The sequence below is a fragment of the Mucor mucedo genome (genome assembly GCF_025094135.1).
Source record: "Mucor mucedo strain NRRL 3635 chromosome Unknown EV154scaffold_160, whole genome shotgun sequence".
NCBI lineage: Eukaryota > Fungi > Mucoromycota > Mucoromycetes > Mucorales > Mucoraceae > Mucor > Mucor mucedo.
Window position 1 is genome coordinate 39,407 of NW_026252444.1, and position 13,005 is coordinate 52,411.

Genomic DNA, 13,005 nt, shown 5'->3' on the forward strand with positions numbered 1-13,005 from the left:
TCTATTGGTCATGTGATTTTGTTTTTTACTTATTTTTAGAATAAAGTAACACTATTAAGCAAGCAAGCCAATCAAGGAGACATAAATGGTTTTATGGAGCTAACTAGTTTTAATTGATATTCATTTTTTAAAAAATATATCGCTTGTAAGGTACAGCGTTCTCAATTTGTACGTGTACAGTATAGACACATGATTGTGCAACGGAGAACATTATGTGTATATAAAAAACTGGTTTTTAGATTTAAGACATTTCCCTACACAATAAACTTTTTTACTACTTCGCAATCTAAATTTCATTTGTAAGTTACCTTTATTTCTTTTAAAATTACATCAGAGCTTTTATTTGAATGAGCAAGGAAAACTAATGTCAATTGTCTTTATAATATCTACTTTGAAGATAAATGGTATCTAGATTAAACAACACAACTGAAATGTTATCTGCTAAGCAATTGGTTTGTAGCTTGATTTATCAAGAGGAAAATAATCCCTTTACTGACTTTATAAAAGCATTCCAAACGAATCAAACCAAGGTCTGTTATACCTGTCAATTCCAGGTATGGTCATACGGCTACATTTGATCCCAGCAGAAGATTTATCTATTATTTGGGTGGTCAAGAATTCCTGAATGATCCTGATACTATGACATATACGAGTACTTATGTCGATTTTACGAACATTCTGCATTACAACACAGAAATGGGCATATGGGACACAAAAATTACAGGTGGCTCCGTGTTCCCAACAAACAGGATGTTTCATACTGCTAATTTAGGTACATATAGTTTCATTATTTTTAGTGAATCATCATTAACATTTTTTTGCATTTAGCTCATGACTCGGACTGTATAATCATATACGGAGGTGCCGAATCTGATAGTAATGGTGGTAGGTAGATTTAATAGTTCGTGTTACATGCCATTGTGTTAAACAATTAAATTACAGATTATACGCCAGTCGCCGACTATTTATATACCTACAATATTGAATCAAATACGTTTGACATTGTTCATATCAAAGAAGCCCAAATAGAAGCTGGACCACGATATGGCCATACAGGTAAAGCACCCCCAAAAAATGTCATTGTACGTCGTCTTAATATTCATTTGATTTCTTTCATAAAAAAGCCGTTATCGTCAATAACAACGCATTATTCATTACGTCTGGCATAAATTCCACATTGATAGCTTCACCTGATTCCTTTGTTCTGGATCTCGAAGATTATTCCTGGCAGAAGAACGACTACTATGTTAATACCACGCCTAATGACAATTTTAAAAATTCTCTTTATGTACAACCCCATACATTGTTAAAAAGAGATATTATTGGAGGACTGCCTGACAGTATTTTTGTTATAATCATCGTTATTGTGTTATTTTTGGTAATATATACTTTTTTTCGATTTATATTCAGTTGCTAATGTTTTTTAAAGCTCCTTGGTTTAGCAACAGTATTTTGCTGTAAACTAGAAAGAAATCCATCACCAAAAACAATACCATATCGAGAAGATCGTGGTAACAAAACGAATCATTACCACATGTTTGTTGCCCATGGCGCAGGAACTGATGGCGGAGGTGGAGGAGGAGGCGGAGGAGGCGATGGCGGAGGTGGAGGAGGATGCGGAGGAGGCGATGGCGGAGGCGGAGGCGGAGGCGGAGGTTGTTAACACAATGAAGACTTATAATAAATAAAACATACATTTTTTATCACCAAAAAGCTTATTCGATACGATTATCTACATAGAAAAATTTGTCTGGATCGATTCAGGCGATGTCTTCAGAAATGAAATAAAAAAGAGTATTGTAAACGGATACGGGCCAAGCTTCTTATTAGATGTGATATTATTATTCACAGAGAGCATGGCTAGATATGACAAAAAATGAAAGGTGCGAGATTTCCTTAACTGTAATAAAGTGCCATGGAAACTCATGGACACTCAAGAAAAGCCACAGGAAAACCGTCATAGAGGATGATCTACACAAATAAATTGGCTTCTGAAAAGTATAAAAGCAGACCAATTTTAACTCCATTTTCATTTTTTTTCTCCTTTTTTTCTCTTCATGCTGGGTCTGGGGTTTTGGGTTACTCTCACCTGTGGGGATACCTTGAGGTCTCCTGTGAGGATCTCCAGTGGGCTTCTGGGGGGTATCTTTGGGTATTTTCAACGGTTTCCCGTCGATGCAAGCAGGAGATTTCTAACGATCTTATTTTATAGAATGAAAATGAAAAAAACCGCTTATTAAACATGACCTTTTTTCTATAATTGATGCATTACTGATTATGTTTATTGAAAGTAAAGATCTAAAATTCAAGACTTTTGATATACTTATTCAAGCGTTTACACGCTCCCGTGATGAGAAAAAAATGCATACCGAATATCAGTTTCTCTTTTGTTTTGTTCCTTTTTATCACTTGATATGCTGTTTTGAATTGAATTTTACATATAGTAAACTGTCGTCCCCATATGTCCTTTCAAGCCAAAAAAATGCTCAGAATCATCTAAAATATAATATTGGATCATTAGGTTTTGATTTCAAGTTTTTTTTTAGAAGACCTAAAATTGACCAAAACACAAAGGGTATACCTCGAGGAAAATTCGAAATTTTGCAAATGCACCTTTTAAATACCCTTCCTGTAGATTTCATAAAAAGTGTTCTTAGATAACTATAGCCTAAATTTAATGCCTTTTACACTGGTGTTGCTTCTAGAGCAATTTGATTATTAGAAACATTATATTCAACGCATAGTTGAATAAATAGTTTCTGTTAGACAAAGTATTTTGTTTGCATATGGAATTAGTTTTTTAAATACATCAAAAGATGCACTTAAAAATTTGGCACATTTTGGGTATATAATTATCTTAGAAAAAGTTTGATATCCAGCGACTTTACATTGGCATGAAAATTACAAAATCTCATTTTTGTTCAATTCGGTTCCAAAAAAAAAAAATGAATCAATACGCCACATGGCCCGGAGTTTGAAAGCTGCAGCTTCTGGCTATGGCCACCAGTAAAGGTATGATACTTCAATGCTGCCCTTGTGGATAACTAATGTGGTTGTCAATTACCGGGATCAACGTTGGGAGTCTAAAAGACTTACTAAATGGACGTGTGTGTCACATTGTTGTTACATAATACCCCTCCTCCGCCATACTTTTTGCAACGTTTGCTAGTTTCGAACTTGTCTTTATACAAATATGTGTGTCTTAACCTCTTTTTCTCAAAAAAGAACGACCCTGCCAATGTTCACTTAAATAAGCTAATTTTGAAATGGATGCACGATTAAAGCTTTCTTTCGTTGTCAATGTAAACACTTTATTGGGGATTAATACAATATAATTTCGCGAACTTGAGTTTTGTGAGATTTCGACACGGCGATTGTCCTGAACTATTAAATAAATTGAGTAGCTTTCCTGAGTCAAAAAGAATGCATTGTGTTCGGTTGAGTTGGTCTTTTAGTGGGTTTGTCGCTTTTGGTTCAGGTACATGCTGCCTTCTTTTAAGGTAGAGTCGTTTTACTTTTACTATAGAAAGCGCACCTTTAAAAGCTGGAGGTAGGACTGTGTGTACGCCACTTTTGCCTTATTGAGAACGCGAGTTTTAGAAAGTGTAGATACTGCTTTTATAGTCTCTATAAGTATTATACACAGCTTTACAACTATATTTTTACATGCAGTTCACTGTCAGAAATGATGTCAATTTCACATCAGAAACTGCCTGTAATTGTTTCATTAAAGTGTGCGTGTGTGTGTATTTGTACACTTGCAAAAAGCTTAAATTCAATGTCATCTAACACCGTCTACCAAACCGTGAGAGCGATCAAATAAGAATGACGATAATCAGCATCCAACTATTATTGACTAAGAATAAAAAGCAAAGGGAAAGTAATTTTTTATAAATTTGTAACGGTAATTTAATCCATTTGGCAAAGAAGCATCCTTGGCAAGAAAAGACTTTGTTGAGTTTAAAACCTTTTAATGCTTGTGTTACTCGAGCGCCCCTTTCAATCAAACTTTCTGTATTTAAGAAAATCTTATTTTATGCCATTGCACCCACAACGTGACCTTTGATACAATGAGACATATATTTTCATATAATAGAGCAGTAGCAAAGAGAGACACTGTACATTAAAGAATTTGTTACTCTTTATTTAGCTCCATCCCCCCTTTTTTTTAATGTTTGACAGGAATTAATTTATTAAGAGAATAGAGTTATTAAACGACATTATCGACACCAGTACCACCCAAAATTTTTGTACTGGCATGAGGTTGATTCTTGAGCCCAGCAATGACTACAATAAAAAAATTAGATACATATAAGCATCAGAAATAAAAAATGCGTTTACCATAAGAAAGAAAGGTCAGTAATAATGTGACGGCAGGAACAACCAGTGTTGTTGTTTTGACAACGGTTGATATAAACATGATGACGGAGAAACTGTAGGACAAGAGGAGATTTTTAGAAATGGGAATGTCAGACTTTTTCTGCTAAACTTACAGCAAATACATGGCACCGCGAAAGTACGAGTTTTCAAATCGAGCTACGAATCCATCACTTTGTATAAGAAAAAAAAAAGTGTTATTGAGTATACATTACTAACAATATGCGTTACTTACAATCGTGGACTTGTAGGGCAGAATTTGGTACATAATGGTACCTCAACAAAAAATAAGATGAATGCTATCACCCTTTACAGAAAAAATATAAGTACATTTTATATAGCACAAGGGGTGAGGGTGTATCTTATCTTACCATCCTAAAATAGCAAAAATAGGATTGCCAAGCACGTTGATAACGCCAAGAGCAATCAAGACTATTGATAAAATGAGTGTTTGCGCTTTTATTTTATTTTATTTGGAGAGGGTACTTACGAGCTATGGAAGCCACGCCTAACCTGAGAAAAGAAGGGGAGGGTGTTAAGGAACCATGTATAGAATTTCTTTCTGATGCTTACCATTGAGCATAGAGAGAGAAATTACGTGACTTAAATTCTTCGAGCACACCCATTAGAGAAATACGAGAGATGAATAAGAGATAAAAGAAGAAAAAAAAGGAAAGGGAGCCAATCAAGGCGAATAAGTAATTCTCACTTTAATTGACGTCAGCTTTTTTTTTTTTTTGGGATATTTTTTTTTTTATTTTTATTTCTTTTTTCTTTTTGAATATTTCCAACAAAATGTCTTTTCTTTCAAATTACTTTTCTAAAAAAAAAAAATTCAAAAATTGGACTCAATGAGCGTTGCAGGCTCCACATCTTCTCAAGGAACGCATTCTCGCTCACCTTCACGATCCCGTTCCCCACCTTACAGCGATGGAAGATATCCGCCTTCTTCTAGATATGCCTCTCGTTACGATTCATATAATTATAGACCTAATCGCAATGGTATGTCGGCAGCCTTGGACGATTACAGAGACTTACGAGATAGAGAACGTGATCGCGACAGAGACAGATCCATGGGGTTAATGAGAGACGATAGATACTTATCTCGTGGAAGAGACAGGTATGTTGTATTTATTTATTTATTTTAAACAGCATGGGAATATTTAATTTTTTTTTTTTTTTTTTTTTTTTTTTTTTCATATACAACAGCCATGACCGATACACACCTTCCTATTATCGTGACGACATACCTCCCTCTCACCATTACTCTTCTTCATCTTCCAACATTGCTCGAGATTACCCAAAAACTAATCCCTTACGTCGTGATGGTAATTTTTTTTTTTTCTTTCTTGTAAATCTAAATGTGGGGGGAATACCAACCTTAAATTTATAGTGAGTTCTGACCAAGCAAAAGACAGCAACAATAATAAAATCACCAGTTCTTCCAGTAGTTCCAGTGTCAAGGATTTAAAAGAAGATAATAAACCCAACACACCTACCTCAGAATACACACCTTCCAACCGCTATATGGACTGGCGTGACAGAGACCGCGACAGAGACCGTGATCGTAGATACCGAGAAGAAGATCGCCGTCGAGACTATGATAGACGAGGGTAATTTTTTTTTTGTTCTTTTTCGCATATTTGAAGTTTACTCACACGCATGAACGCTGTTAGCTATATGCGTGATTTGCGCTATGATTCACCTTCTTACGGTGCGCCACCACCTCCGCCACCCATGAACTACCAAATTCCTCCATTCAATGGCGATTCGTACCGTCCAGACCGTGATCGAGACCGTGATATGCCTCCTTCGCCCAACATACCCTACTATGAACGAGACCGTCTGGATGATCGTGATTTTTACAGACCGGGTCGTAACAACACTGCACCAAACAACAATAACAATAATACGAGTAGCAACAACAACATTAATAATAGTAATAATAGTAGTAGTTCTATTCCTGATTATGATCGTTATCGTGCTAGACCTGTTCGACCCAATTGGACCTCTCCTGCCGCTACCACCACCAAACGAGATGACTCGCCCCCTTCTTCTCGACGTCTGGATAGGGACCGTCCCGAACGCATCATCACAGACACAACAACTTCCAGTGAACGTACATCTCCTGTAAAAGAACAGGAGAAAGCCCTAGAGAAAAAGGAAGATCAAGCATCTGCAGAAGAATTAAGTATGCTGGATTTCTTACCACATAGAAAACTCCCCCTTTGTTATTCTAACCTGTTCTTTATTTCATCACAGATTCACCAATGACAGAAGACACACACATGGCCGATCCTTCATCTGAAGGTTTGGAGACGGGTGAACTTCCGATTGAAGAGAAAATCATTGAGCCTGTGGTCGCTTCTACACCTGCATCTGCATCTGCGCCTGCTGCTGTTGTCACTTCAACTGCAACCACAAACGCCACTCCCACGACACCTCCCATGGTCACATCTCCCGCAACCACATCACCCACGACTACATCTCCTATTGCCCCAGCAGCAACAGCAGCTACGACATCTACAACAATTACGACAGCTACAACGTCTACAACAGCTACAACGTCTACAACAGCTACAACGTCTACAACAGCTACAACGTCTACAACAGCTGCAATAGCCACAACAGCTACAACAGCTATAACGGCTTCAGCAGCACCAGCAGCTTCAGTAGCCGCAACTCCTGCTACCAGCGTTGAGAAGGAAGCCACACCCACCTCTCCGCAAATCGAGCAAGGCGAAGTGATTGAGATGGAACTCCCGGTGATGACACAAGAGCAAATCGTGAACCGTATTGACGACATTGAAAACGAGTTATCGATGGAAGAAGAATTATTAGCACTTGCGGAGAAACGGGAGCGCGAAGCTATTGAGCAAGAGAATGCGAATGCGGATGACGAAGATGAGACGGCGGAAGAGGAAGCGGCCGAGAATAAAGAAGAGGCGAAAAAGCAAGCGTTGCAGGCCATGGAAAACGATCCTTGTGTGAATAACATGATGGATTTCTCCGACGAACTGGCGTCGCCCATGATGATGCGTAAACGACCTCAGCTGCTGATCAATCAACTTCGGGCTAAAAATGACGAGGAGGAGGATCGTTTGTATGAGAAGATCTTGGAAGAGAATCGACAGGTGGCCAAGAAGAATGCGGGCGGCGATGGTGAAGATTGGTCGGATGAAGAGAGTTGGAAAAAGCCCTTGTATCCCTCGTTGGCTGACTATCCTTGTTATAAGGAAAATATAGCTAAATTCGATCAGTTGCGTATTCATATCTCACACTCTTTGGCCACTCAAAAGGTAGCGCTTGTGAAAAAGGAAAAGTTTCTCAAGAAGGAGTACAAGGCGTTATACGAACAATGGAAGGAAAAGAATTTGGCCCTCGATCGTATTCGAGATATCGAACGTAAAGGACCCGATAAATTTGGCGGACATCGTACATCCAGTCGTCGTATTCAAGAACAACAACCGGAGGAATATACCGACGGTGTCATCTTTACTGCCAATTCCGAAGATGCGCTTCGTTTCAGTAATGGCGGATCTTCTACGCCTTACAACAATAACGGTCTCTATACTTCTGATGCCGCACGTTCTGAAGCCGAATTACTCGAGATCATTCAATCCTTGGAATCCGCCGAGATGCGTAACCCTGAAAACCGAGCCAAAAAGACGACGGCCACGATCCCATCCATGATACTGGACGTACGTGAACGCATGCGTACCTATGACGATCGTAGTCGATTGGTCAAGGATCCGTTAACGTATTACCACACTGGACCGGATACGGGAGATGTTTGGAACCAACAAGAAGTCACAACCTTTATGGAGAGTTACATGATGTACCCCAAGCAATTCGAACGTATCTCCGTTGCCATTGGAACCAAAACAGCACCTCAATGTGTCTTATTTTATTACCGTAAAAAGAAGAAGATTGATTTCAAGGCCTTGATGAAGAAGGGACGGAGGGGTAAAGCCAACAAAAATAGAGATCGTATTGCAGCCGCTATCCGTATCGCTACCAATGATTCCTCGCCTACCGGAAGAAAGGCCAAGAGTAAAGGATCCGCTTTGATGACCGATATCGGCGAAGCTCAAAACTCGAGAAAGGCCAAAGAAAAAGATGCGGCTGAACGAAAAAGTAAAGAGTTACGGGATTTAGAGCAAGCCAATCAATATTGGGATAGTGTGGCCGAAAGAAAAAAGACAAAACGACCTACTGTACCTCCTATTTTCATGCCTAATATCCCTTCAGGTCCTCCCAGTAGTGCTTCGGATGATACTGATACCATGATGGTATCCACTCCTACAACCGCGACGACGACCACAGAAAAACGTAGAACAAACTCGGGCTCACAAGTGCCTCGTCGTAATAAAGGAAAATCGCCTCGTGATATTGAACCAGCCGTAACTGAACAGGTTCGCTCAACGGAAGAGACTACCACCACCACGATGGATAGTGCGGAAGATGAAGAGGATAAAACCGTACCGTATGCTGGGAACACGGCCTTGAACAGTGGCGTGGCCAAATGGTCCGACCGTGAAAAGGAAATGGCGGTGGAAGCATTTAAAGAACACCGTCGTGACTTTGTTCAAGTCTCTGCCCTTGTCAAATCCAAAACAGAGGAACAATGTCGTAACTTTTACCATAATTTCAAGCGTAAATTCGGTCCCAATGCCTTTGATGAAGAAGATGCGCGTCAACAGGAGATTGCACCCGATGTTCATTCTGAAGTCGCTCTGGCCGGAAGAACCGATTTGAAAGCAGAAGAAGAGGATGCTGCTGCTGCTTTAGTTGGTATGTTTCAAATGGGTGCGAACACAACTGTCAAGGACGAGTTATCTTCTCGATCAAGAACTCCCAGTAGTGACCTTGCACTTGTCTTACCCCCTTCTTCTGCATCATCCACTGTAACAGTACCATCTGCACCAGTAGCATCGCCTGCAGTACCTGTCGCACCGGTATTGCTACCTCCAGTAGTACCAGTAGCACCAGCAGCTGTAATAGCGCCACAACTACCAAAACAACAACAACAGCAACAACAGCAACAACAACAACAACAACAACAACAGCAACAGCAACAGCAACAGCAACAGCAACAGCAACAGCAACAGCAACAGCAACAGCAACAGCAACAGCAACAGCAACAGCAACAGCAACAGCAACAGCAACAGCAACAACAACAACAACAACAGCAACAACAACAACAACAACAACAACATCAACAACAGCAACAACAGCAACAACAGCAACAGCAACAGCAACATCAACAGCAACAACAACAACAACAGCAACAACAACAACAACAACAGCAGCAGCAACAAAAACAGCAGCAAAAACAGCAGCAACAACAACATCATCATCAACAACATCAACAACAACAACAAAGGGTGATAACGACTATGGCACCAGCAGTGACCACAATAGCGTTACCGCCTCAACAAGTGGTGTCACAGCCTCTGCCTGTTATGAATACCCCCATCAGTCCAGCGGTTGTATCCACACCACCTCTTGTGCTTCCATCTCCTTTGGCGGTGAACCCCAACCACCCATTGCAATCGCAACAGCAACAAAAGCGACGTAGGGTCCGATCCACGTCCAGCCGAGCCGAAAGTGTGAATGGGGATGAGACGCTTGCTTCGGAATGGGCGGATGCTGACTATGGTAGTAAGAACGGAGGGCGCAAATTAGGACGTACGACGTCACTGAGTGGGAGTAAACGTCCGGTGTATTCGTCGTATTGGTCTGTATCTGAGCGTAACGAATTCTTGAGGCTTCTGGGTGTGCATGGGCGTAACTGGGATCAAGTGGCAAACGAGATGAAGAGCAAGACGGTGATCCAAGTACGCAATTTCTATGTAAATAATGAAGAAAAGATGCAATTGAAGGATGTGGTGGATCGCTATCATTCGAATAAAAGTGAAAGTATGCCACCGATGGGTACATCATTTGATACGAGTGCAGCACATTTTCAAGCATTACAGAATTTTCCGTTTCCTTCACCGATTGTGGATCATCATGGGAATGGCGGAAGCTCGACACCGCCTCCATTATCACAGCCGGCAACAACAGCAGCATCGTCATCAGGAACTGTAGTAGCAGCAGCTGCAACGCCTAGTGCAACAGCAACATCTAGTGCGACATCAACGTCGTTGCATGGTTACCCAAGATCCGGTTACTTTTCTTCCACTCCACCACCAGCAGCAGCAGCAGCAGCAGCAGTGACAACGCCTAACAATAATTATCCGAGACCGAGTGCGGCACCGAGTGAAGCACCTTCTGCCGTGACCAAAGTGGCGGATCTCTTAAATAACGATGATCCTGCTGAACCTAGTCAGAGTAGTTGGGATTCTTGGTTTGGAACTTAGTCATTTACTCTCCTTCTCCCTCTTTTATGACCCCCAACCCCCTTCCTTTTTGTCCCAACCCCCCTTTTTTTTCTGCTTACTCTCTCTTTTTCTCTCAATTTTTTTTTCTTTTAACTGTATAATATAAATAATCTCACCACTTCAATAAGATTTTCTTTTCGTTTGATGACTATTGAAAAGAACGATGCAAAAACGCTATAGAGATTTTGATAAAATATGGGGAGAACCATGCTTAAACTTTTGCGGTTGAATATAAAAGAGGGGAAAAAAAAAGCTTTTTTTGTTGTTGTCATCGTTAATTTCTTATTATTTACTACTTACCCCCTTTGCGTACTATGGTAATGAAAAAAAAGGAGTTCTTATATAATCCTTTTACTACCCTTTTTTTTTTTTTTTCTTTTTCTTTTTCTCTTTTTCTCTAATTTCTCAACAAAAAACGATATGGATGACAGTATTCAATCTCCTTCTTCTTATGGCACACCCCATTTTTCACGCATCAAATCATTCTTCAACAGCTACAATCGTAAAGAAAGTTATTCGATTTCGAATTGTTCCACCGTCGTAGCCTTTGGACTACCCAATGATTTTGGAGAGATCCAAGCCGACACAAAGCACAGCAGTTGGTTCTCCAGTATGACCAAGACACCAGCCACAGCAGCAGCAGCAACAGCACCAGTAACAACAAAGGAAACCTACGGATCCAATCATCCTAAATCCATCCATCGTCGATCGTACGCCGCCAACAGTGTCAAAATTCGACAAGTGCAGGTGGGACCTGGCAGTTTTTCCAAGGTTCGAATGTTGGGCAAAGGTGATGTGGGTAAAGTCTACCTGGTCAAGCAAAAGGGCACAGATAAAACTATGGCGATGAAAGTGCTTTCGAAAAAAGAAATGCTGAGACGAAATAAGGTCAAGCGAGTGCTGGCAGAGCAAGAGATCCTGTCCAGTGCCAATCATCCATTCATTGTTTCCTTGTATCATTCGTTCCAGAGCAAGGATCATTTGTATTTTGTCATGGAGTATTGTCTAGGTGGCGAATTCTTTCGTGCTCTGCAATCAAGACCTGGCAAATGTCTGACAGAGGATGGCGCTAAATTCTATGCCGCAGAAGTCATTGCTGCGCTTGAATATCTTCATTTGCATGGATTCATCTATCGAGATTTAAAACCAGAAAGTAAAAACATTTTGGGGAGGTTAGATATATTAAAATTATGGGTCTAATACACACACTTTAGACATATTACTGCATCAAACAGGTCACCTCATGCTGACGGATTTCGATCTCTCGAAACAGTCTTTTCCACCTGGTCCACCGGCTATTGTCAAATCAAATTCGCCTCACATTGTAAACATCACATCTTCACTATTTAAAATTCCTCACTGATATCTTTATTCTTAGCCACCTTCAATTGATACCAGGACGTGTATCGCCCAATTAAGAACCAACAGCTTTGTTGGCACAGAAGGTATAGGAATTACACACTCTCTCTCTTTGTATTCATCAACTAACGAATAAAGTGATACAGAATACATCGCACCTGAAGTCATACGGGGATGGGGACACACCAGTGGAGTAGATTGGTGGACACTTGGAATTCTAATTTACGAAATGCTCGTAAGTGATTTGTTTAGCTTATCCCTCCTTTTTTTTTTATTGTTTTAATGTATGTCATATATAGTATGGCACTACACCTTTCAAGGGGCAGAACCGAAACGAGACGTTTTCCAACATTATCAAGTATGATATTCCGTTTCCACCCGTAGCAGAGACGAAACCGACAGTGGCACCGCAGGCGGTATCCAACGCATGTAAATCTTTAATACGACGCTTGTTAGAGAAACAAGAGAATAAGCGTTTGGGCTCAAAAGCAGGAGCTTCGGAAGTGAAGGCACATCCCTTCTTCAAGTCACTTAAATTTGCTTTATTACGACATATGACCCCGCCCATTGTACCCCGTTTGGCCGACCAGAGTCAGCAGCACTATCGTGGCAAGGACAGCATGAGTCTGGATCTTGACCGCGATGAATCCATTCTGATCTCAAAGCATCAGCAAGACCCTTTCTACAGGTTTAACTCAGGTATATATATATATATATGTTATGTCGCATTTCAATTTATACACTCAAAACTAACTCCCTATGGGGGCTACTCCCTAAAAAATCATACATAGTGACACTGTACCACGAAGGAGACTCTGATTCTGAAACAATCGCACTCAGTGATAGCGAGGAAGATGAGAAAAATTTCTCTTAATAAAAAAAA

At 40.3% G+C, this 13,005-nt stretch overlaps 4 protein-coding genes across 4 annotated transcripts; 3 read left to right on the top strand and 1 right to left on the bottom strand.

Moving 5' to 3' along the window:
• Positions 1-265: 265 nt before the first annotated feature.
• On the top strand, positions 266-1,663 carry EV154DRAFT_555984 (uncharacterized protein; the record flags this gene model as incomplete). The annotated part of the gene is made up of 7 exons (XM_051605321.1): positions 266-299; positions 398-452; positions 508-772; positions 829-885; positions 943-1,056; positions 1,125-1,378; positions 1,430-1,663. The coding sequence occupies exons 2-7, from the start codon at positions 402-404 to the stop codon at positions 1,661-1,663; spliced, it is 975 nt and encodes a 324-aa protein (XP_051452028.1). The 5' UTR covers positions 266-299; positions 398-401.
• A 2,407-nt stretch (positions 1,664-4,070) lies between these two features.
• Positions 4,071-5,020, bottom strand: EV154DRAFT_527023 (uncharacterized protein). Its single transcript, XM_051603452.1, has 7 exons — positions 4,951-5,020; positions 4,868-4,890; positions 4,749-4,809; positions 4,613-4,684; positions 4,494-4,550; positions 4,342-4,433; positions 4,071-4,287 (listed from the first exon to the last, which is right to left on the bottom strand). The coding sequence occupies exons 1-7, from the start codon at positions 5,001-5,003 to the stop codon at positions 4,211-4,213; spliced, it is 435 nt and encodes a 144-aa protein (XP_051452029.1). The 5' UTR covers positions 5,004-5,020; the 3' UTR covers positions 4,071-4,210.
• A 767-nt stretch (positions 5,021-5,787) lies between these two features.
• On the top strand, positions 5,788-10,742 carry EV154DRAFT_430323 (uncharacterized protein; the record flags this gene model as incomplete). The annotated part of the gene is made up of 6 exons (XM_051596533.1): positions 5,788-5,990; positions 6,054-6,292; positions 6,718-9,284; positions 9,942-10,382; positions 10,450-10,453; positions 10,474-10,742. Coding segments are annotated over 6 exons (3,723 nt in total), but the record flags the coding sequence as incomplete, so codon positions are not given.
• A 436-nt stretch (positions 10,743-11,178) lies between these two features.
• Positions 11,179-12,996, top strand: EV154DRAFT_578307 (kinase-like domain-containing protein; the record flags this gene model as incomplete). Its single annotated transcript, XM_051606553.1, has 6 exons — positions 11,179-11,916; positions 11,978-12,087; positions 12,142-12,208; positions 12,269-12,357; positions 12,422-12,821; positions 12,914-12,996. Exons 1-6 carry the CDS (start codon positions 11,184-11,186, stop codon positions 12,994-12,996), a joined length of 1,482 nt encoding a protein of 493 aa, XP_051452031.1. The 5' UTR covers positions 11,179-11,183.
• Between the last annotated feature and the right edge of the window lie 9 nt (positions 12,997-13,005).